Source organism: Symphalangus syndactylus, chromosome 6 (assembly GCF_028878055.3).
Source record: "Symphalangus syndactylus isolate Jambi chromosome 6, NHGRI_mSymSyn1-v2.1_pri, whole genome shotgun sequence".
Lineage (NCBI taxonomy): Eukaryota > Metazoa > Chordata > Mammalia > Primates > Hylobatidae > Symphalangus > Symphalangus syndactylus.
In genome coordinates, this window is record NC_072428.2 from 47976183 (window position 1) to 47999294 (window position 23112).

At 48.7% G+C, this 23112-nt stretch overlaps 1 protein-coding gene across 1 annotated transcript in view; it reads left to right on the plus strand.

The window, feature by feature from the left end:
• The window catches only part of STK33 (serine/threonine kinase 33), a 229170-nt gene extending 222112 nt beyond the window's left edge, over positions 1-7058 (plus strand). Inside the window, exon 12 of the mRNA XM_063641137.1 lies at positions 6913-7058. Coding sequence (XP_063497207.1) covers positions 6913-6915 — 3 coding nt within the window. The 3' untranslated portion in view covers positions 6916-7058. The remainder of the gene's footprint in view (positions 1-6912) is intronic.
• Positions 7059-23112: the final 16054 nt, after the last annotated feature.

The following is a 23112-nucleotide window of genomic DNA, read 5'->3' on the forward strand; positions in this document are numbered from 1 at the left end:
TAGTCACTCACAGCCCCAGCAGCTGTCCCTGCTTTCATTCTCCCTGGGTCAACAGCAGGAGCTCTAACCCTTAGCCACAATGGAGTGGGGAAGGGGCAGCCAGGAGACTCTCGGCTGACAGATTACTTGGAATACCCCTTACCAATTATGTAGCAGTCCCCCCCACTGCCTTTGCAAGTTAGATTTAAAATGAGCTGTGTTTTCTTAATTTTTTTTATTTTAATAGCTTGTGGGGTACAAGTGGTTTTTGGTTACATGGATGAATTGTACAGTGATGAAATCTGAGATTTTAGTGCACCCATCACCCGAGTAGTGTACATTTTACCCAATATGTAGGTTTTTTATCCTTCGCCACCCAACACTCCTCCTTCTGAACCTCCATAGTCCATTATACCACTCTGTATGCCTTTGCATACCCATATCTTAGCTCCCACCTATAAGTGAGGACATAGGGTATTTGATTTTCCATTCCTGAGTTGCTTTACTTGGAATAGTGGCCTCCAGCTCCATCCAAATTGCTGCAAAAGACACTATTTCATTCTTTTTTATGGCTGAGTAGTATGCCATGGTGTATATATACCACATTTTTAAAATCCACTCATTGGTTGATGGGCACTTAGGTTGGTTCTCTATCTTTGCAATTGTGAATTGTCCTGCAATAAACATACATGTGCAGGTGTCTTTTTGATATAATGACTTATTTTTCTTTGGGTAGATACCCAGTATTGAATTGAATAGTAGATCTACTTTTAGTTCTTTTTGAAATCTCCATACTGTTTTAAATAGGGGCTGTACTAATTTACATTCCAACCAGCAGTGTATAATTGTTCCCTTTTCACCACATGCCCACCAACATGTATTATTTTTTGACTTTTTAATAACAGCCATTCTTTTTTTTTGAGACGGAGTTTCACTCATGTCATCCAGGCTGGAGTGCAATGGCATGATCTCGGCTCACTGCAACTTCTGCCTCCCGGTTTCAAGTGATTCTCCTGCCTCAGCCTCCTGAGTAGCTGGGATTACAGGTGCCCATGACCATGCCAAGCTATTTTTTGTATTTTTAGTAGAGACGAGGTTTCACCATGTTGGCCAGGCTGGTCTTGAAGTCCTGACCTCAAGCGATCCACCCATCTTAGCCTCCCAAAGTGCACGTGAACCACTGCGCCTGGCCAATTGTGGCCATTCTTAAGGCTCATATACTGTTGGTGGGAGTATAAATTAGTTCAACCATTGTGGAAAACAGTGTGGTGATTCCTCAAAGACCCAAAAAAACAAATACCATTCAACCCAGCAATCCCATTACTGGGTATATACCCAAAGGAATATAAATTGTTCTATCATAAAGACACATGCACGTGTATGTTCATTGCAGGATTATTCACAATAGAAAAGACATGGAATCAACCTAAATGCCCATCATTGGTAGACTGGATAAAGAAAATGTGGTATATATACACCATGGAATACTATGGAGCCGTAAAAATAAATGAGGTCACGTCCTTTGCAGGAATATAGATGGAGCTGGAGGCCATTATCCTTGGCAAACTAACACAGGAACAGAAAACCAAATACCACATGTTCTCACTTATAAGTGGGAGCTAAATGATGAGGACTCATGGATAGCACAAAGAGGGAAACAGCAGACACTGGGGTCTATCAGAGAGTGAAGGGTGGGTGGAGGGAGAGGATCAGAAAAAATAACTAATGGGTACTAGGCTTAATATTGAAGTGACAAAATAATCTGTACAACAAAGCACCCATGACACAAGTTTACCTATATCACAAACCTGCACATGTAACCCTGAACTTAAAAGTTAATTAAAAAAAAAAAAGGGCATTCTTCAAGAGTAATGTGGTACCTCATTGTGGTTCTAATTTGCATTTCCCTGATGATTAGTGATGTTGAGCATTTTTTCATATGTTTGTTGGCCATTTGTATATCTTCCTTTGAGAAATGTCTATTCATGTCTTTTCCTACTTTTTGATAAGATTGTTTTTTTCTTGCTAATCTGTTTGAGTTATTTGTAGATTCTAGATATTGGTTCTTTGTTTGATGCATAGTTTGCTAATATTTTCTCCCCTTCTGTAGGTTGTCTGTTTACTCTGATGATTATTTCTTCTGCTGTGCAGAAGCCTTTTAGTTTAATTAGGTCCCATTTATTTATTTTTGTTTTTGTTGCATTTACTTTGGGTTCTTAGTTATGAATTATTTGCCTAGGCCAATGTGCAGGAGAGTTTTTCCTAGGTTATATTCTTGAGTTTTTATGGTTTCAGGTCTTTTGATCTGTCTTGAGTTGATTTTTGTATAAGGTGAGAGATAGGGATCCAGTTTCGTTGTTCTACATATGGCTAGCCAGTTTTCCCAGCACGATTTATTAGATAGGGTCTCCTTTCCCCAATTTATGTTTTTGTGTGTTTTGTTGAAGACCAGCTGGTTTTAAGTATTTAGCTTCATGTCTGTGTTCTCTTTTCTGTTCCATTGGTCTATGTGTCTACTTTTATACTGGTACCACGCTGTTTTGGTAACCATAGCCTTGTAGTGTAATTCGAAGTCTGGTAATGTGATGCCTCCAGATTTGTTCTTTTTGCTTAGGATTGCTTTGGGTATTTGGGCCTTTTTTGGTTCCATGTGAATTTTAGGATTTTTTTTTCTAATTCTGTGAAAAAAGATGTTGGTTTTAGGATAGGAATTGTACTGAATCTGTAGCTTACTTTCAGCAGTGATATAGTTTGGCTGTGTCCCCACCCAAATCTCATCTTGAATTGTAGTTCCCATAATCCCTACATGTCGCGGGAGGGACCCAGTGGGAGGTAATTGAATCATGAGGGCATTTATTCTCATGCTGTTCTCGTGATGGTGAGTGAGTTCTCATGAGATCTGATGGTCGTTTTTGTTTGTTTTGTTTTTGGAGATGGAGTTTTGCTCTTGTTTCCCAGGCTGGAGTGCAATGGTGTGATCTTGGCTCACTGCAACCTCCGCCTCCCAGGTTCAAGCAATTCTCCTGCCTCAGCCTCCTGAGTAGATGGGATTACAGGCATGCACCATCATGCCTGGCTAATTTTGTATTTTTATTAGAGACGAGGTTTCTCCATGTTGGTCAGGCTGGTCTCAAACTCCCAACCTCAGGTGATCCACCCACCTCGGCCTCCCGAAGTGCTGGGATTACAGGCTTGAAGAGATCTGATGGTTTTATAAGGAGCTTTCCCCCCACTTCGCTCTGAACTTCTCCCTGCTGCTGCCATGTGAAGAAGGATGCATTTGCTTCTCCTTCCATCATGATTGTAAGTTTCCTGAGGCCTCCCCAGCCCTGCAGAACTGTGAGTCAATTAAACCTCTTTCCTTTATAAATTACCCAGTCTTGAGTATTTCTTCATAGCAGCCCGAGAATGGACTAATATAGGCAGTATGGTCATTTTCATGATATTAACTCTTCCAGTTCATGAGCTTGGGATGTGTTTCTAGTTGTTTGTGTCATCTATGGTTTCTTTCAGCAGTTTTTGTAGTTCTCTTTGTAGGGATCTTTCACCTCCTTGGTTAAGTATATTTCTAGATATTTTATTTTTTGCAGCTGTTGTAAAAGGGCTTAAGTTCTTGATTTGATTCTCAACTTGGTCATTGTTGGTATAAAGCAGTGCTACTGATTTGTGTACATTGATTTTATAACCTGAGACTTTACTGAACTTATTTATCAAATCTTGGAATCTTTTGGAGGAGTCTTCAGGGTTTTCTAGGTATATGATCATATAATTGGTGAACAGCTATAGTTTGACCTCCTCTTTTCCAATTTGCCCTGTCTTTCTCTTGCCTGATTGCTGTAGCTAGGACTTCCAGTACTATATTGAATAGAAGTGGTGAAGGTGGGCATCTTTGTCCTGTACCAGTTCTCAGGGGGAATGTTTCAACTTTTCCCCATTCAGTATGATGTTGGCTGTGGGTCTGTCATACATGGCTTTTATTATTTGGGGGTAAGTCCCTTCGATGGCTAGTTTGTTGAGAGTTTTTATCATAAAGGATGCTGTATTTTATTGAATACTTTTTCTGCATCTATTGAGATGATCATATGATTTTTACTTTTAATTATGTTTATATGATATATCCCACTTTGAAGTGTGTTTTAATTGGCCAGGTTTTAGGGGGGATTTATTTTAGACAAAGGTGAAGATTAAGGGGTCTGCAATGGCCCTGCCTAGGCAATGGATCCAGCAGCATCAACCCCACAACTATAGCGGTATCTACTGGTCACTCTCAATTAATGAGGACATCATCTCTAGCTTCTAGTTTTTGCTTTGGCTGTGTCTTGGTTGAAGGAAAATGGAGGACTGTACAAGGTGCAAAGGGGCACAGTCGAGTTAGTGGTTTTGATAAATGGACCAACATGGACAGGATATAGGACACTGGGGAAGAGAGAAGTGATACTAGGAAAACAGCTTCAGATTATGCTTCTGAAGCTGGGCGGTTAGGGAAGCTTCTACAGTGGAGCCTTTCCTGCCCAGTCAGACTGTTGAGGACTTCAGGTTTCAGACTGTACTAGGGATGGTTGGAGCCAAAGTATGGCAGCTGGAAGATGTGATCTCACTTAAAAGAAATGCAGAATCGGCCGGGCGCGGTGGCTCATGCCTGTAATCCCAGCACTTTGGGAGGCCGATGTGGGTGGATCACAAGATCAGGAGATCGAGACCATCCTGGCCAATGTGGTGAAACCTGTCTCTACTAAAAATACAAAAAACTAGCCAGACATGGTGGCGGGTGCCTGTAGTCCCAGCTACTCAGGAGGCTGAGGCAGGGGAATCTCTTGAACCTGGGAGGCAGAAGTTGCAGTGAGCTGAGATCATGCCACTGCACTCCAGCCTGGTGACAGAGTGAGACTCCATCTAAAAAAAAAAAAGAAAAGAGTCAAAGCCTGCCAGGACAAGACTTTATTGCAAATGCCTCTCCACTTGCAGAGATCAGACCTGATGAAGAAAGTGCACAGGCGAGAAGGGGGGAAGGAGAGCTCAGAGAACCAAATTCTGTCTTAAGCCATCTGCCTTCTCCTGGCTTTGGCTAATGGTATTAAATGCCCTCCATCCAGCCCCACCCAACATGCACATGTGAACACACGTGTGTGCAGCTTCTGTCCCTCACTGCTGCAGGGGACAGATTTGAGCTTGCCCTCATGACATGCTTAGACACACATAAAGTCATAGTCACTTCTGCCCTCTCCTGCCCAGGACCCAGTTTCCCAAGGATCAACCGAGATCCCTGTTTCCCAGAGCCTTGCCCTGGTGGCTGTCACTCAGTGATGCTTGGGCTGGCTGGAATCACAGCTCTGACCCTGCTCATTCCCCTGGAGCCTCTTTGGAATATTCCCTGGGTGGCTGGCTCTGGAAGGAAGCAAAGGAATGCATTTGCCCTGTTGTAAGTCTGGAAATCTAAGTAGCCTGAGTGCCTGGAGATTAGCCTGTATTATCCAAGCTGAGTTTCCCAACTCTCCTGGCTAGGACCCCTTGTATTAGTCCATTTTCACACTACTATAAAGAACTCCCAGAGACTCTTTTCCAATTTGCCCTTTCCTTTATGAAGGAAAGAGGCTTAATTGACTCACAGTTCCACATGGCTGGAGAGGCCTCAGGAAACTTACAATCATGGCAGAAGGCAAAGGGGAAGCAAGGCACCTTCTTTACAAGGTGGCAGGAAGGAGAAGTGCCAAGTGAAGGGGTAAGAGCCCTCTATAAAACCATCAGATCTCATGAGAACTCACTATCATGAAAGCAGCATGGGGGAAACCGCCCCCATGGCTCACTGATCTGCCTCCACTTTCTAGGGAAAAAGAATTTGCAAATAAGGAAGTTGCAGACAACTCACTGCTGGCACCGTGTGTGAACTGCCTACGTTCTATTAAGGAATATAAGCTTAAACACATCCTAAAGCAATTATCTGTGAATTTGAAAATCATTGAGTAGTTCTATTATTTTTACCTTGACCATATATGGCCAGTTACTTAAATAACACAAGTTCCAGGAGTACATCACCAATAATAAGTTTCTTTCTGTCAAGCAACGGGGGGAGGAAGTGGTGAGGAATTCCTGCCTCTGAGGTAGCCATGGGATAGAAATGTTTCCCATTTGAACCCATATGGATGCCTGCCTTAAATGCTAGTTGTTAGAAAGATGTATATTGGAAACTCTATTGCACATAAATGTCACTGCAAGTTGTAGGGTTAACCAACAAGCAACTAAATTGATAATGATGAAGCTAAATTAATAGTAGTCTGTAGTTAAAAGGCAAGAGTAACGTTAATTAAAACCACAGTCACTCAGGATGGCATCTCTTCAAACCTTACAAGTGTGCATTTCTGTGGGAGCATTAGTGCTGCCAGACTCTGTAGGAGAGCTTGGCATCAGAATCCTCTGGAAACACATTAATAAATTTAGTCTGTGCTGCAAGATGGAGGAAATGTTATCTGTTAAAATTCCTCATAGGAAGGGAACTATACTTCCCTGCTAAATACCCCTTGGTGGGTCCTTGGGCTAGGAGATGAGGTGGCTGCCAGACCAGAATCTGGAGAGAGCTTTGAGGGAGAGGTGGGCTGGCGGAAGGGTGGGTTGGGGAATATGTGTCCACTGCTCTGGGTGAACAGGGAGAAAAGAATAGCGAGGTAATTGAAACCCTCTGTCTGCAATGTGACCTCTCTGCGTGAACATCACTGTTACAGGCTAAATGTTTGTGTCCCCGCCTCCAAATTATTGTGTAGAGCTCCAACCCTACCCCCAGTGTGACTGTATCTGGAGGTAGGGATTTTGTAGAGGTATATTATGGTTAAATGTGGTCACAAGTTTGGGGCCCGGAGCCAATAGTATTAGTGTCCTTATAAAAAGAGACACTGGAGACCCCGAGTATGATCTATCCTTCTCTCTCTCTCTCTCTGCCAGTGAGAAGGTGGCCATCTGCAAGGCAGGAAGAGAGCCCTCACTAGAAAATGAACCTGCAAGGACCTTGATCTTGGACTTTCCAGCATCCAGAACTGTGAGAAAATAAATTTCTCTCATTTGAGCCACACGATTTGTGGTATTTTATTATGGCAGCTCAAGCAGATGAAAATAACCTCCTACCTCTACCAACGCCCCCAACCTGCCAGCTCACAGAGTACAAGAGTGTTGGCAGTAGGAGCTAGGGAGGGGCCTGAGCTCTGTGCTCTAATTGGCCCTTGAGTGACCTCCTGTGGACCCTGGGGCAGGTGAGAGGTAGTGGGAGCCCAGTGGCACAGAGAGAAGCATCAGAAGGTCAGCTCTGGCAGCTTGGAGACATCAGCCAGAGCTCTGGACTTCCACAGGCTGTCTAACTGGATTTGGAGGCAGCAAGGGCCTCAGCTGAGAGCTGGGAAGACACATCATATAAGCATTGCGTTAATAACTTTGGTGCTTACATAATTGGGTATCAGTAAGGAGGCCTGAGATGAAAGAAAACAGGGAAGACCAGGAATTGCATGTTGTCATGGCTAAGAGCCCAGGAAGGCACCTGAACACTTGGACTGCTGGTGAGAGGCAGGAGCGGCCTCTGGGCCCCCTGTGGCTGCAGCCACAGCCCCCTCTTTGAGAACTACTAGTCAAAGGCACGGGTTCCAGGGAGGCCCCCAGAAGGCCACCCACTTGCATTTTTCCAGCTCACATTCAACCATGTTCTTCCAGGAACTCCATGCCCCACAACCTGCAGCCTGGGCCTCAATCACTGGGGTGATCCCCCTGTGAAGAGGGTCTGCTTATAACTGGGTCCATCACAGTGGCAGTGGAGCCAGCGTCACCTGGTGATGCCGCTGAGGACCAGTAGAGCCATCTGGGCCTGAGACCACCCTGAGCCCCCTGTGTGGAGGCCCCTCCTGTCTATTTTCTACTTTTCTGCTGTCATATTCTTCCCAGCCATGCCTGGGCCCAGCCTGGTCCTCATACCAGCACCCCCACCCTCTTCCTCGCAGCTCCTGGGCAACCTGCTCTGTCCTGCCCCTGCCTTTAACCCAGGGCTCCTGGTAGGGGTAGAGGCTGACGTGTCCTATCAAAATCATCTGGGCAGCGTTCTCTCTCCATGAGGGTTCCACACCCCCAGCAGTGCGACTTTGTAACCCCATCATCAAGAGCTGGAGTCTGTTCCCCAACCCCTTGAGTCTGGGCTGGCCTTGTGACTCGCTTTGGCCGATGAAATGTCATGCCCAGAAACATGCGGGTTCTGAGCTTAAGGCTTCAGAGGCCTTGTGTCCTTCTGCTCTCTGTCTTGCTTCCCAACCTTTGCTGTGAGAACAAGCCGAGACCAGCCTCCTGGAGGATGAGAGACCATATGGCACAGAGCCCAGTCATCCCAGCCAAGGTCCAGACATGGGAGACGGCCCACCTGAGGTCAGCAGCTCCCCAGATTTGGGTCTGCCCTAAGGGGAACAGTGGACTCTGCAACTGCCCAAAGCGCTAAATGCAGAAGCCCTCCCTGCTGCATGGGGTCTTTTCCCAAGCTGACCTTTAGGGTCTTGATGAGCCCTGCCTGGCTACCTCGATGACAGTCCTCACCTTCCAAGCAGGTCTTCTCAGAGAGGCTGGTCAGTGGCAGGGTCCCAGAGGCCCCGGAAGAGGCCGCCATGCCCTCAGCCTTGCAAGCCAGAACAAGATATGAACTCAGTCTGCAGAAAGACATGCTCTTGACCCTTGGATGCTGTTTTAAGGGCTGCAATGGGCAACCCCACAGATTGAGGCAGTCAGGGAGGCAGTACGCCTGTCCCAGTCAGCCTTGGGAAGAAGATTTGGCTGTGAACTCAGGACTAGCCACCCTTCAACCAGCCTATGCGGTGGGATGCATGAAGAGCAGGCCTCAAATCCAAAGTCTAAGTGCCAAAGGTTCACTGTCCCCACATTTCTCTCATGTGTGTCTGCCTTTCTACTAGTTTCTAACTGGGAAGCCGAGGTTGTGAGAGTTTTCCCGAAAGACTGGGGTGTCTGGTGTTCATGTTGGACCCCAGGTAGGGTGAGGCTTTCAAGTATGAGCAGTTTCCCTACCCCCTCTCCCACCCACCCCTTCCCCAGGCCTGAGCCAGCCAGGTAGAAACATGGGATCTTGGTCTAAAGACCCCGTGGATCACTGAAAGCCCCCTGCTTTGCAGAGTGAGACCTTACAAGGCCTTACAAAGGCCTGATTGGTGTTCATAGAACTTGGCCTGAGCCTTGCAGCAACACCAAGCTCATGGCTTATAGGGCAGTCTGCTCTGGAATAGTGTGATTCCAGCTACTAGAAAAGACCTCTTGGCCGAGCATGGTGGCTCACACCTGTAATCCCAGCACTTTGGGAGGCTGAGGTGGGAGGATATCTTGAGCCTAGGAGTTAGGATCAGCCTGAGCAACAAAGTGAGCCCCATCTCTACAAAAAATCAAAATATTAGCTAGGTGTGGGTCCAGCAACTCGGGAGGCTGAGGCAGGAGGATTGCTTGAGCCCAAGAGGTCAAGGCTACAATGAGCTATGATTGCGCCACTGCACTCCAGCCTGGGCAAGAGAGTGAGACCCAGTCTCAAAAAAATAAAAATAAAGGAAAAATAAAGAGAAGGAGGGAGGGAGGGAAGGAAGGAGGAAGAAAGGGCGGGAGGGAAGGAGGAACAGAGAGAGAGAGGGAGCGGGAGAAAGGAAGGAAGGGATGGAGGGAAAGAGGAAAGGAGGGAGAGAGGGAGGGAGGGAGAGAAGGAGGGAGGAAGGGACGGAGAGAGGGAGGGAGGGAGGGAGAGAAGGAGGGAGGGAGTAAGGAAGGGAGGGAAATAAATGAAAGGAAGAAAGGGGAAAGAAAGAGGGAGAGAGAAAGAAAAGAAAGAAAGAAAAGAAAAGAAAGAAAAAGGAAGAAAGAAGGAAGGAAGGAAAAGAAAGAGAAAGAAAGAAAGAGAGAGAGAGAGAAAGGAAAAGTCCTCTTGCTTAACTGAACCCTTCCTCCCATGCTTTCTCCCTATATCAGTTTCCTAAGGCTGTGTAACAAATTACCACATTCTGTGGCTTAAAACAACAGAAATGCATTTCCTCCTAGTTCAGGAGGCCGGAAGTCCAAATCAAGGTATTTGCAGAGCTATACTTTCTCTGAAGCTTCGAGGGCAGGATCCGTCCTTGCCTCTCCCAGTTCCTGGTGGCTCCTGGCATTCCTCGGCTCATGGCAGCATCCAGTCTCTGCCTCCATCTTCACACGGCCTTCCCTGCTGTCTCTCTGGGTGGCCCCTCCTCTCCTCTTCCTCTAAGGACACCAGTCATTGGATTTGGGGCGCACCCTAAATCTAGGATGATTTCATCTTGTGATCCTTAACTAGTTACATCTTGCAAAGAGCGTTTTTACCAAACAAGATCATTTTCTGAGGCTCCAAATGGACATGAATTTGGGGGAGGACACCCTTTAGCCCACTACACTCCTTCATGGTTCCTCCTCTGCCCCAGGCCCCCACTGAGCACTTGTGCTTCCTCAGCCCCCAACAGCCCTCCAGGATCAGACATTAGCCGTGCTCCCCAGCTTTGGTCCAGGGCAAACAGCCCTGCTCCTTCCATAGCTCTCTCCAGCCCTAGTCTCACTTCATGATCTCCAAACTCATCACTAGCCTGTTCATCCCCTTCTGGACCACCAGTTTGTCAAAGTCCCTCTTAAAACATGGCTCTTTACATGGAGCCCAGGAACCAAACTCCCAGCCACTTCTCGTGCTGGGCGCAGTCCTCCTGACAAGAGAGCCTAGGTTGGCACTGCCTTGGGTGGCTGAGGGTGCGACACTCTTGCCCGGGGCCTCTCCAGCCCCCTGTTTCTCACAGGAGCTACCTTGTCTCCTCCAGCTGCAACTTCAGCAGTTGATTTTTTGACCCTAAATTCAGGATGTTGCATTTGCCCCACTGAGGTCCCCGGTTGGAGGTCTGGGCCCCGTATCTCTAGCCTCAGGAATGGAGTGTTTTTGGGCCCAGTGCTGCCCTCTGCTTCTCCCTTCCAGCCCTAAGTGGAGAAAGCACCAGGGAGTTGGAGAAAATCTCAGCTTTGGGGCCTGGCAGGGTGGATCATGCCTGTAATCTCAGCATTTTGGGAGGCAAGGCAAGATGATCACTTGAGGCCAGGAGTTTGAGACCAGCCTGGGCAACACAGTGAGACCCCATCTCTACAAAAAATTAAGAAATAAGCTGGGTGTGGTGGCATGCTCCTGTAGTCCCAGCTATTTAGGAGGCTGAGGCGGGAGGATTGCTGGAGCCCAGGAGATGGAGGCTGCAGTGAGCTATGATCGTGCCACTACACTCCAGCCTGGGTGGCAGAGCGAGACACCATTTCTTTAAAAAAAAAGAAAGCCTCATCTTTTGAGGCCCAGGTTTGAATCAGCCTTTTTTCCCTGTTCCCCCTTAGCTCTACCGCAATCCTCCCAAAGCAGCTCCAAGCCAGCCCTGGCCCTCAGGAGGGCAGGTGGCCCCTCAGACGGGGTCTCCTCCTGCCTTCATTGGTGTAGCTGGAGCACCAGAACAGGGCTGTTCTTAATGCGGAAGGGCCTGAGACAGAGACTCAGAGCAGACAACTGCCTCTCTCTGGCATCCCCCGTCCAGGGCCCTGAATTCTCACTCAGAAACACTCACTGACTGTGCCTTTGGTGTGCAGGTTGGCCACAGTGTTCCTCGGGCTGGCCCCTTAGGCTAAAGCCCCAGCATCTCAAACCTGAAAGACTAGCCCTCAGCCCCAACCCTTAGCTGTGCAGAGGGCATGCGCAGCAACCTAGGTCCTGGGGCCTTGCTGGGGCTCAGGCTTTCAGGAATTTGCAAGCAGTGAGAGTTCAGAATTCTACAAATAAAGAAACTGGGGTCAGCAGGAAGAGAGACCAGGCTTGCTAAGCTCCGGCATCAGAGCTTTCCTTCCCCACTTGGGCCAGCTGCACCCTCACACTGGCTGCAGAGGCAGAGGAGGAGAGGAGGTGGGAGAACTGAGGCTAGGCGCTGCCCCGCCGTCCCTCCCCAAGCCCCACCGCTCCCACCTGCAAGGAAGCTTTCCACACAAATGACAAAGCAGCTTCATCAGGCAAGACTCCTTTAGCCTCTTCACCCTCTGGAGGCTCCCTCTGTCACCACTCTTAGGTCTGAAGATCCCATCAGCCCCTCCTGCTGCCCCTGGGGCTTCCTAGAGCCGCCTGTGCCATCATATAGCACACCTTGGCTGGATTTTCTGATTACACACACACACACACACACACACACACACACACGAAGAGTAAAAACTCAAACACCATAGAAAACTGTAAAAATAGAAGGTAAAAAAAAACCTGACTTCACTACCCAGAGATGATAAGTGTTCATATTTTCCCAACTTCAAAACACTTGCCTCTTGAGCCTTCTTTCTCTCTCTCAATGAATACGATTTTATGTAAATGTCATATTATAAACACACTTTAGTAACCTGCAGTTTTGCCAAAACAGTGCATAAAGGACAGGTCCCCATGGCAGTGAACCAAGATGTGTATCGTGGCCCTTCCGTGGCTGCCCAGTAGCTCTCTCTGTCCCCTAACAGGCATTCCATACAGACGGACACAGACGCTGATAGCTTCTGTGGTGGTAACAGCTGTGTAATGGGGCTACCTCAGCACACTGCTCGTTTGTATGATTGGTTCCTTTCTATAAATTCCCACATGTGGATTTGAAGGTGAAAGGGCATGTTTATTTCATGTCTTGATCTGATCACCCAGTGTCTTAGGGTGGTTGGGGCCCTCCCCGGGGGGAAATGCGGTAAGTTATTTTGGATCCTGAGATTAATGGGAAGTCACTTTGAAGCAGGGAAACAAGGCTAACCAGACTAGGGCTCCTTGAGGGCAAGGGCCAGGCTCCCATCCAAGGGGAGGCAAGAACCTGCCACTCGGGCAGGGCTTCAGAACTGGAGGGGTTAATTAGAGATGGATCCAGAAATCTATAAACACCCGAAAATGACTGACATGTGCTAATTTCTTCTTTAGTATTCACAATGGCTTTCTATTAATTAAGAAGAGACAGAGCCCAGGGGAGAGGCGACAGGCCAGGCATTCTGGCGCTGTTGGGCTGGGCAGGCTGCCCATCCTGGGTCTGCTGAGGGTGAGGGGGTAGCCAGGGCACAGTTCGACCTTGAGGGCACAGGCCAAGGACAGCGTCGCCCTCAGGGACCCTCCTTGGGCAAGAGGCAACATTGTGCATGGGACAGGCAGCAGCTTTCAGGTATCTTGTTTTTGAAGCTCAGTGACTGCTGGCTGTTGAGGAAACTGGGGACACAGTTTCCTGTGTGGGGGTGGGGGATTAGGATCTCCCATTTCCCAGGGAGTCCTTTCTGTAGCCATGCAGGGACAGGGTGGACAGCATCCTTCCCCCATAACTGATGGAGGAAGTGAAACTACACTGAGGTTTTCGAAGTGGGTCCACTTCTTTGGGTGTCATGGGTAGGGAGGATCCCGCCCTCTGCTGCTTGGCTGCAGGGGTAGGATTAGAGGATGGAGACCACTCATCACATGCTCGCTGCCCTTCCCTCCTGCTCCACCACCCAATAGAAGCTAGGGCTGAGCCAGAGCTCTGGCCCAAGTCACTCTGGACAGATGGGAACACCTGGAGATAGCCTGGGTGTGGGCATGTGCACGTGTGTGTATGTGTGTGTGTGTGCGTGTGTGTGTGTGTGATGAGTGTGTCCACTGTCTTGTCTGCATGTTCATTGTGCATATCATTGTGTGTATGAGAATGTGTGAGTGTATGCTCGAATCCCGACAATACCATTTTCAAGCCTCGTGTGCCTTTGGGCAAGCTACCAAACTCTCTAGAACTCATTTTCCTCATCTGTAAAATAGGAATGGTGATAGTGGCCACTTCATAGGGTTGCTGTGAAGATTATATGAGTGTGTGTAGCACGCTTAGAACAATCATTGTGTTTGAAAAGCATCTTTAGTCGGGAACCCCTTTCCCTCCTCTACTACTCCATTTATTTGGTGAATTCCTACTCATTCTTCAAGACCCAGCTGAAGTTCAGGCAGCATCAGGTCCATGTCACAGTGCAGGAAGATCTACCCTTAGAGTCCTGGACGCAGGGGCAGAACCTGAGTCCCTGAAAAAGCAGAGAGGAGCCTGTGGTCCCCATACCTCATAGTCAGAACATAAATGTACAATGACGTGAACACATATCAGCATGGGCTTGTACACATCTGTACAATGATGCATGTATATACACAATGTACACCCACACACTCACAATCTGCATGGATACAGGAGGTACAAATACTTTGTCCTTAGCATTTGCAGACGTAGGACTCACACGCATAACCTTGGCATGCATAGTGCGCACAGATATAAGCCCTCCATTGTCTACAAACATGATGTAGAAGCAGAACTTATATACACACACTTTGTACACATTTAGTACTTTGTTCACACATATATACAAAACATATACTTTGTACACATAAACTGTTACATAAACTCTTTGTATATGCACAATGCGGACATAGAATGCACACCTGTGTACACACATGGCATGGATGTATTCTTTATACACAAGAATAACGAATACACATGCACACGTGTGTGCTCACACACACATACACTGTACAGTCCCAAATGCAAGGCCTCAGACTCTCACAAGCCACACAAACCGGCCTGTAGCTGCCATCCCTGGGGAAAACTCACCCTGAGCCAGTCCCCTCCCTTTAACCTTCAGCGCTGAAGGCTGCATTGGACTCACAGATGGGGAATTAATTGGTGTCATTAACATGAGGCAATGATAATGACTTCTCATCGATCCCTGTGGCAGATGTATGGCCACCCCAAGGTGGAACTGGGAGCTCAGGATTGGGTTCTGGGCCTCTCTTGCAGAGCCTTGATCTTTGGTGGCCACACCGGGTGCCCCTCTTCCTGCTCACAGACTGTGTGTGGTCAGGCCCCACCTTGCTGGATTCCTCGCAGAGCACAGAGGGGAAATGGAACCAGGGGAGATAAGCCACTTGCCCAAGGTCACTTGGCCTGCTAGGGGCTGGGGCCTCCTCGGCACTCAGGACTCAGCCCCTCACATGTGAGCCTCCCCCGACCCCCTCTGTGCTCTCCCGCCCCTTCTGTAGAAGTCGCTTTTGTCCCTCCTTTCCCCCCTGGCTCTAACTGTCTCCTGTGGGGCTGGCCCTGTTCACAGTCTCTGTCCTGTGTCCTGGGGCCTTCAGTGAGACTGAGATCACGAAGTGGAAGGGCTTGGCTGTAGGAAGGAGAGGGCCTGGGCTGCAAAGAGGATGAAGGTGCAGAGGCTGGCCTGGGACAGACTGACAGACCAGCAAACTCCTGCTCCTCCAAGAGGCTGCCTTCTCCAGGAAGCCTCCCCTGACAGGCCCACTCCAGGCCTAGCTGGATCCCCTTCTGATGCTTCAGCAGCTTCTTCTCCATCCAGCCATTATCCCACAAGGTTATAGTGGTCTGTTTCCCCCTTTCCTTCCCCACTGTGCCATGAGAAAGTCTTCCTGTATGGACTTTGTCTAACGATCTCTGCAGCTCCTTCAGACTTACCCCAGAACAGGCAAGTAGTAGGTACCTAATGGATGTTGAATAAATGGAAATAGACCGAGACAGACAGATAGACAGACAGGCGGAAAGGCTGAGACCAGAGCTGGAAGGACAAATGGAGAGGGGTGCTGAAGCCCAAGTTCCAGGACTCTGCGGAGTGGAAGGTGGGCGCATGGGCCTTGGGGGCTTGGCCAGGTGCCCAGTAATGGCAGAGAGTCTGTGTTCTCTGGGGCCCCCTAGAGGCTTCGGGTTCCCTTCCTGAGTTGGAGCCAGGCTACTTCCTCCTACCTGTCCTCTCAGGAGAGAAGCGTGGGGAAGGTAGCTGAAGGCCCTGCAGCCGGGAGCTGGGCTGGAAAGTGGCAGTGAGGAGGTGGAGGTGGAGGGGTGGTAACAGTAAATGGGATCCAAGGAATAGGATTCAGACTCTGTGGATTCAGACATGGGCAGAGGCTGAACTCATTCCCAGCAGCCCCCTGGAAGCCCAACCTGGGTCAGGCCCCTGGGGACACCCCCAGACTGGCTGGCTGCACTGAATTTGTTACTGTCACTGCATTTCCAGGGCTTATAATGAGCTGCTAATGAGCTGTCAGCTAATTATGAGAATTAAATGGGGCAGCGGGGCTGAGCTGAGTGTTGCTGAAAGCTTCTGGGGTGTCCCGCGGGGAGGGAAGGTCCCCATCAGCTTCCTGGCCCCCTCATGAGGGTGAGGGTGGAGGAATTTGCTCTTGAAGAGAAAGAGGGAGAACTCCAGCAGCGCCAGAATAAGGCAACTCCAGCCCCACAGCTGGGGAGCAACTGCACCTGAAGGCAGGGCAGTGAGGCCTGCGGAGGGCAGCTGAGCGGCCCCAGAGGTTTGACTGTCTGTGTGACCTCAGGCACGTCCCCCTGGGTCTAGAGTCTTTCCTTCTATCTGTAAAATGGGTCAGGAGGAGGAGAAGGGACTAACCAGCTGTTCCCTGCTGGCCCTTACTCCCATCTCAGCCCAATCACGACACTGTGACTCCTCCCTCTTCATAGATGTGGCTCAGAGGCCCCCAGCTTTGTGAGCATAGGGATTTGCTTGGGGGGTCACATGAAATAATTGGTGAACCCAAGTGCAGAAATCTTTAACCAATAGAAATGAGTGCATATGTTGACAGGTGCAAGAACATTCATAGCAACTATATGCATAAGAGAGCAAAACTGGTACAACCCCAATGTCCATCAACAGAAGAAGGGATAAATAAATTGTGGCATATTCATACAATGAAGTAGTACACAGCAACGACAAAGAACAAACTATGTACATAGACGGTCTTCATTTTATGTGATTCTGATATGCACAAATTCCGGTTACCATGGTTTAATTAAACAGTTTCAGTCTCTCAACAAGGTGGTTCAAATTTCAGCCGCCATTTTACTGGCATATTTTAAACTGTGAGTAGTGGCCTAAGGGGTAAACTTCCCTGCTGGCTCTTCAGTTTGCAAGTTGCTCCATCAATAGCAGGAACATATCATGATCAATGACCAATCACATCACTCTTTCTAAGGCTGTTGGTGATTGGACACTGGGCATCTGCCAGGCAGTTCACACACAGCAAAGTGTGCAGTTGTGTTGTCTCTTTGTCTTCAATTTAGAAACCCACATGACACTTCAGAAAAATCTCCAACTGAAAGAAGGAATTAGTTAACAAAGAGGAAATTGCAACAAAGAAATGAAAATGATAATGCTAGAAGTAAAATTCGACTCAAATGTAAATGGAGTTGTAGAAGAAATAGCTGACTGGGAATGTCCACCGATGATGCTGCCATCATTTGGCTCCAGATATGCAGCAGAGGAACTTAGTGAAGACGAACGTATTGACATAAACGAGGAATGAGGTTGTGATGAAATGGATGAACATGCCCCAGAGACAGTGACGCTCACAAAAACACTTCACACCAAAGGAACTTCCAGAGATATTTCGCAACATTGAAAACACAAAGGAGGAAACGTTGGAAGCAGATCCAAACTCAGAACACAGTCTGACAATTGACCAACACATAGAAAAGATGCTTGCCTGTATTATAAGTGACACGACCAGCGCTGTTCAATCTGCTCTTCATAAGCTTTTTACAAAGAAATGAAACACTTTAATTCTTAATGTTTCTGATGTCTAAAATTGCATCAGAATTAAAACTAAAATTAAAACTAATACTAAATGAGTATTAGTTAACAATAGTAATACTAAATGAGTATTAGTTTTACTATTGTTTTTATTTCCCAACTATATTTATAACTAACAGTAACTGTTTTTAATGTTTTGACAAAAAAACTTCTAAAGGTCACAGAACAATCATACTTGTCCCCCACTGATTAGGATCTCCCTGTGCGATTTCAACTCGCATGGTCGTTTGTGTGTCCCGCACGCACCGCTGTGCAAAGCGAGAGCTGCTGGTACATGCACCTGCACAGATGACTCTCACAGAGACAACGCTGGGAAGAAGCCAGATGCAAAAAACAAGTACATACTTTATGATTCCAGTCACATGAAGTTCAAAGGCAGGCAAGACTAATCTATGGGGGTAGAAGCCAGAAGAGTGGTTACCTGGGGTAGGTGGGGGTACTAACTGGGTCATGAGGAAGTCCACTGGGGTGTGGGATATATTCCAGATCTTGATTTGGGTGGTGATTTCAGGCATATATAAATTTATTTTAGAAATCATCCAGCTGTATACTGAAAATGTGTGTACTTTATGTAGAATATTCTTAAATTTTTAAGTGGAGAAATCCTGTGAATTTTGTGCAGCTTCATCTTCGAGAATTTGACAGTATTCCATGTGGCTGGCCTTTTTCCCCTTCTTCACTCTCTTCCCTTGCCTGCCCCCAGTAATCCAGCCCTCCTGGTTGCCCTTCCTTCTCTCTGGCTACTCCTCAGCCCATGCCTGACTTCTCAGCGCTGCTCTTCACTTTCTCCCACTTTGGTCGTAACCTGCTGCTCTGGTCCCGCCCAAGGGGCACCTGCTCCACCCTGGAGCCCAAGCTCACCCAGAACCCTCCCCAGGCTCACTCCCTTCAGGTGTGCAGTGTATGACCCTGTCACCCTTGTCTCTTCAGTCTGTCTCAGGAAGGAGGGAAAGAAGGAAAGGAGGGAGGGAGGAAAGGAGGGAGGAAGGAAGGGAGAGAGAGAGAGGAAGGAAGAGGGAGGGAGAGAGGAGGAGAGGGAGGGAGAGAGGCAGAAAGAGAGAGACGGAGGGAGGAAGGAAGGAGGGATGGCAAATGGATGGGGAAAAAAAGGAGAAGGAAGGTCGATCTGGCTGCTGCTGGGGAAGGGGCAGCTTCAGGGAGAGGCCGTGCAGGGCAGGAGCTGCTCAGGGAGGATTTGGGCCTGATCCCAGCTCTAGAGAAGCGACACCCCATTAATGCCTTCCCGGCCAGCGACGTGCCTCCCTAATGGAGTCTGGAACTCCACACTATTAGCCACAAATGGCATTTTGAAATGGCTTTTTTTTTTGGGCGAACCCCAAAGACATTGCTAAGATTTACATTTTCAAATATATGCTGACCTTTTTTTCCTCTTTCTTTGAGTTCATTTGTCATCAGTGTATAATTGAATCAATATATTTCCCGATCAGCCCCAAGATTGAATAAGGTCACGGGGAGCCGTGTGTGGGCATTAGACATCATTATTTCACTCCGAATGAGCGGCCATGGCATGGAGCATTCCGGGCGCCAAATGAAATTCTATTAGATTCTATTACACTTTTACAATTATAGAGACGTTCCAATATTACAAGGGGAAATGAAGTCATAATAAAAAAGCCCAGAGGTGTATTACAGAGAAATGGGCACACTATTTTTCTAGTTAAAAACTTGATGGAAGGAGCTTGACTGGCTTTCGGTTGCCGAGATGTGACCTTGTTCTCAAAGCCCCTCAGTTGCTGGGCCCCGGCCCTCCCTTCCCAAGCCTCTGCTGCCCAGAGAACAGTCAGAGCCAGAGTTTGGAAGCCAGCTCACCCTCTCTAGTCAAACTGAGTCCAGCTCCCAGGCCCCATGGAGGCACAGACTTGTTCCAAACTGATGTCACATCCGGGGCAATGAGGCAGCCGAGATACTGAACCATCCTGGGGAGGTGTCTGACCATGTGAGAAAGAAGCAGAGTGGCCAAGCAGGCATGTGAGAGGGTGGCCATGGGCCCGTGTGAGCACAGGCTCCTGCCCGCTGACATACGGGGCAGGGGACCCAGCAGTGGTGGGGTGGGTGCCCACTTCCTGCTGTGGAACATCCCCTCCATGCCACTGTGCTGCTGTGGGCCAGGGATCCTGCCATCCTGTCCTGACCCTTGCAGAGGCGTTCCACCAGCTACACACACAGATAAGACAGAGCCCAAGAAGGGCAGCTGATGGGGCTTCCTGAAGAAGGAGAGGAGACAAGCTAGGCCTTGAGGGATTGGGAAAGCCTGGATATAGGGATAAGAGAAGAAGAGCCGGATTGCTCGGAGGGGAGGAGAGACCAGTGCAACGAAAGGTCCAGAGGTTAGGGCGAGCCTGGCACATTGAGAGTCAGGGATTGGTGGGGGCAGTGGAGAGGGCAAATGCTGGAGAGTGAGCAGGTGGGTGGGGGCTGGGGTGAAGGGCGGGGCCTCAGCCTCTTGGGAGACCTGAGGGCAGGCAGGGGTCTGGTCAGGTGCGGGTTGGTGGCTGCCCAGGAAAGGCTTGCTGTGGGATGAGGTGCAGGCTGGACAACCACCCAAGGGAGGCAGGACAGGGGGCCAGGAGGGAGGCTCAGGTGGGTCTCTGGGACCTGGGTGGTTGTCCCAGACATTGTTGGGAAGAAGACAGTGACAGAGCCTCTTGGGAACAGGCATGGAGCTCTCCCCTTCCCTCTGGCCCTGCCCAGATGCAGGGTTAGCTGGTGGATAAATGAATGAACTTCAGGCTTTCCAGGAACACTGTTAGATTGGATAATGGTTCATTAACCTTTTGCTCCCCTCTCTCTTGAGGTATACATTTTCCCACCCAAAAATGTTGGGCCTGGCCATATGTGGTAGGCAGAATTGTAAAGGTGACCCCCCCCAAGATTCCTGATCCCTATTTTTCAATGCAACACTAATTTAGGTACTGCTGTGGAGGGATTTTGCAGTTGTAATTAAAGTCCTAAGTCAGTTGACCTTATGATACAGAGATTATCCACATAGATCTAAACCAATCAGGTGAGACCCTTAAAAGCAGAGCATGTTCCCTGGTTAGCAACACAAAAGGAAGCCAAAGAATCAAAGCACAAGAAGGATTTGTTGCACTATTGCTAGTTTGATGATGGAGGGGCCACATGACAAGGAATGCAGGCGGCCTCCAGAAGCTGGGAGCAATGCTGGCTGCCAGCCAGCAAGGAAACAGGGACATCAGTACTCTGAGGGCATGGAAAAATCCTGCAGCCACAATAGCAGGAATGAGCCTGGAAGAGGAGCCCCAGCTCCAGATGAGAATGCAACAGCTGACACCTTGATTTCTGCCTGGGCAGAGAGCCCATTACACTATGCTGGACTTCTGATCTATAGACTGTGGACTCATAAATGGGCACTGCTTTAAGCCACCAATTTCATGGTAATTTGTAAAGCAGCAATAAAACACTAATATATGCCATGGCTTGTATTGGACAATGGACAATGGAAGTGACAATGTGGACCTGGGGCTAGGCCTTGTGCGTTTCTGCTTAGCCTCTCATGCTCCTTTGATGGTTAGAGATGAGGAAGTGCAGGCCCGGGAGCTGTGCCTTCTGCTGGGCCAGAGGAACCGGCCTGAACCCAACAAGACCCTGCAGCCATCCCTTGCTGACCTGCATCCTGAAGTGGAGTCACCCAGCCAACCTGCAGACCTGGGAACAGGCAAATCAATGTTGCTCTAAACTGTGGAGTTGTAGGGTGTCATGCCACCATCATGTCACAGCAATAGTTGAATTTACAGATACCTGCATCTTAGCAGCAGCCAGGAACAGACTGGGACAAAGAGGCAGAGGTTGCTTTGAGGTCCTGGAGCAGTCCTCTTGTGCAGGGGTGAGCCCTGGAGGCCAAGGCTTGTGCTGAGCCAGCCTGGCCCACAGCACTGGAACATCAGCTAACTGTCCTTACCACCACCCTGGGTGTCCGCATGCCCTTTCTGTTGGGGCCACCTCTGGAAGTCACCATGCCTCACCAGGAAGTCTCCTTTCTTCTAAGAAAGCTGGAGCACCGTGGCCTTTCCCTTGCTGCTAAGGGGGATGCTTGCCTTTGCCCAGGCAAGTTCTGCTAGACCACCCCTGTGCCAGCTGCACAGGAAAGTGTTAGGCCCTTGCCCCCAAACTCGGGGGACACAGGCCACATCCCCTCAAGAACCCCTCTCTCTGATTGCAGGGCACTGCTGTCCCAGCCCTGGGGGAGAGGAGGGGAGAAGAGCAGCTCTACATGGTCTCTCCAGAGAAATCTTCACTCGTCTCACCCACCACCTGGAGGCAAGTGACTGAGGAGGCGCACAGGCCTATGAGGGTCTCCGCTCAGCAAGCCTTGCCCGGACCACCCAGCATCATGCTGTTAAGACATGGGGTCTGGGCTTCTGTTTTCCCCAGCATTGGACCTCAGTTTAGACCAGCACCTCTCCCTGCCCTTTTAAAATTTACTTTGAAATAACCTCAACTTTACAGAAAAGTAGCAAGTCCGGTACACAGAACTTTTTTCCCTGAGCCGTTTGAAAACACAGGGTGATGACATGGGGCCCATCAAGAAAACACTTCAGCATGCATTTCCCTCAACACCTTCTCCTTCAACACAGCAAAATCAGCAAATTAGCACTGACATATAACTAGCAGTCAGTCTTCTGCTCCACTCAAGATGCACCAAGCATCCCGACAATGTCCTTTAGAGCAAAAGGACCCAGTTTTGGGGGTCACGCATCTCACTCAGTTGTCATGTTCCTTAGTCTCCCTCAATCTGGGATAGTGCCTGGTCTTCCCTGACCTTGTTGCCTTTGTGATGACAGGCTGGTACTGGGCAGGCTGTCCCTCAATCTGGGTTTATCTAACGTTTCTCAAGGTTCAACGCAGGCTGTGCGCGTTGCGTAGGCCTGTTACTGTGGGCTCATCCCCGCGCTTCTTGTCGGGGGGCGCGGGGTTTTGACTGTCCCATTGCTGATGCTCACTTTGATCACGTGAGGAAGGGGGTATCTGCCAGCCTTCTCTCCACTGTAAAATTATTCTTTTTCCCTTTGTAATTAATAACTATGTGGGAAGGTATTACGAGACTGTGTAAATATCCCATTCCTCATTAAATTTTCGATTTATTCATTTATGTCAGTATGGATTCATGGTTTCCTATTTCTTTCAATGGGTTATAAACTGCTACTATCATTATTTATTTTGATGTTCACATTGCCCCAGATTTGGCCAGTGGGAGCCCCTTCAGGCCGGTTTGTTGCAGCGCCCGCCCCCTCTCACTGTCCCAGCTGTTCCTGGCCATTTCTCTGGTGGAAGAGTACCTGGATGACCTCAACAACCATCTCTTCACCCTCCAGGCGCCCTGTAGCAGTGCCTTTAAGACTACTCTTTCAGACCGGCATCCTGAGCGCTCATTTCCCATCCTGATGGTTAGACCTTGACCGGAGGGCAGACCTCAGCCCCTCGCCTTGGCTGGCACAGATC